This window comes from Plasmodium reichenowi (genome assembly GCF_001601855.1).
Source record: "Plasmodium reichenowi strain SY57 chromosome Unknown, whole genome shotgun sequence".
Lineage (NCBI taxonomy): Eukaryota > Apicomplexa > Aconoidasida > Haemosporida > Plasmodiidae > Plasmodium > Plasmodium reichenowi.
The window spans coordinates 341-913 of NW_017962162.1; the positions used below are offsets into that span (position 1 = coordinate 341).

General features: G+C 21.1%; 1 protein-coding gene across 1 annotated transcript; it reads left to right on the plus strand.

Annotated features, from left to right (window-relative positions):
- Nucleotides 1-203: 203 nt before the first annotated feature.
- On the plus strand, nucleotides 204-573 carry PRSY57_0001200A (bromodomain protein, putative; the record flags this gene model as incomplete). Its single annotated transcript, XM_020114105.1, has 1 exon — nucleotides 204-573. A coding segment is annotated over one exon (370 nt), but the record flags the coding sequence as incomplete, so codon positions are not given.

Consider the following 573-nt stretch of genomic DNA (forward strand, 5'->3'; position numbering starts at 1 on the left):
AAATGTATAATGTGTAAATAAAAATATATATATATATATATAAATGTAATGTTTTACCATACTTGTATTAATATAAATATATAATAATATATATACAATATATACAATATATACAATATATAATATAATATAATATCTCTTTCATTTTATTATCCTTTTGATTCGATTTTTTCCTCTTTTCTATTTTTTTTTTTTTTTCTTTAATGGAAACAAGAAGAAGTTTAAAAGAAAAATATAATCAAAAAGATTTCGATACTATTATACAGAGTGTTCAAAATAAAAATGCTGACCACAAACAAACTAAAAACCAAAATGGAGAAGCAAAAAATGTATTGAAACACTCAGCTAGCGAAAAAAGCAAACCAGGAAATAAGAATAATAGAAAAGGTTCACAAGAGAAAGAAAATAATTCTTCTAATTTAAAAGAAGATTTAGAAAAAAATATAAAAAATAAAAGAACAAATAGTAAAGACACTGCAAAGAATAATATAAAAAATAATGTTCCAAGGAGGAAAGAGAAAAAAAATAATATCATAAGCAGTACCTTATCTATAGGAGAGGGTGATCAAAATG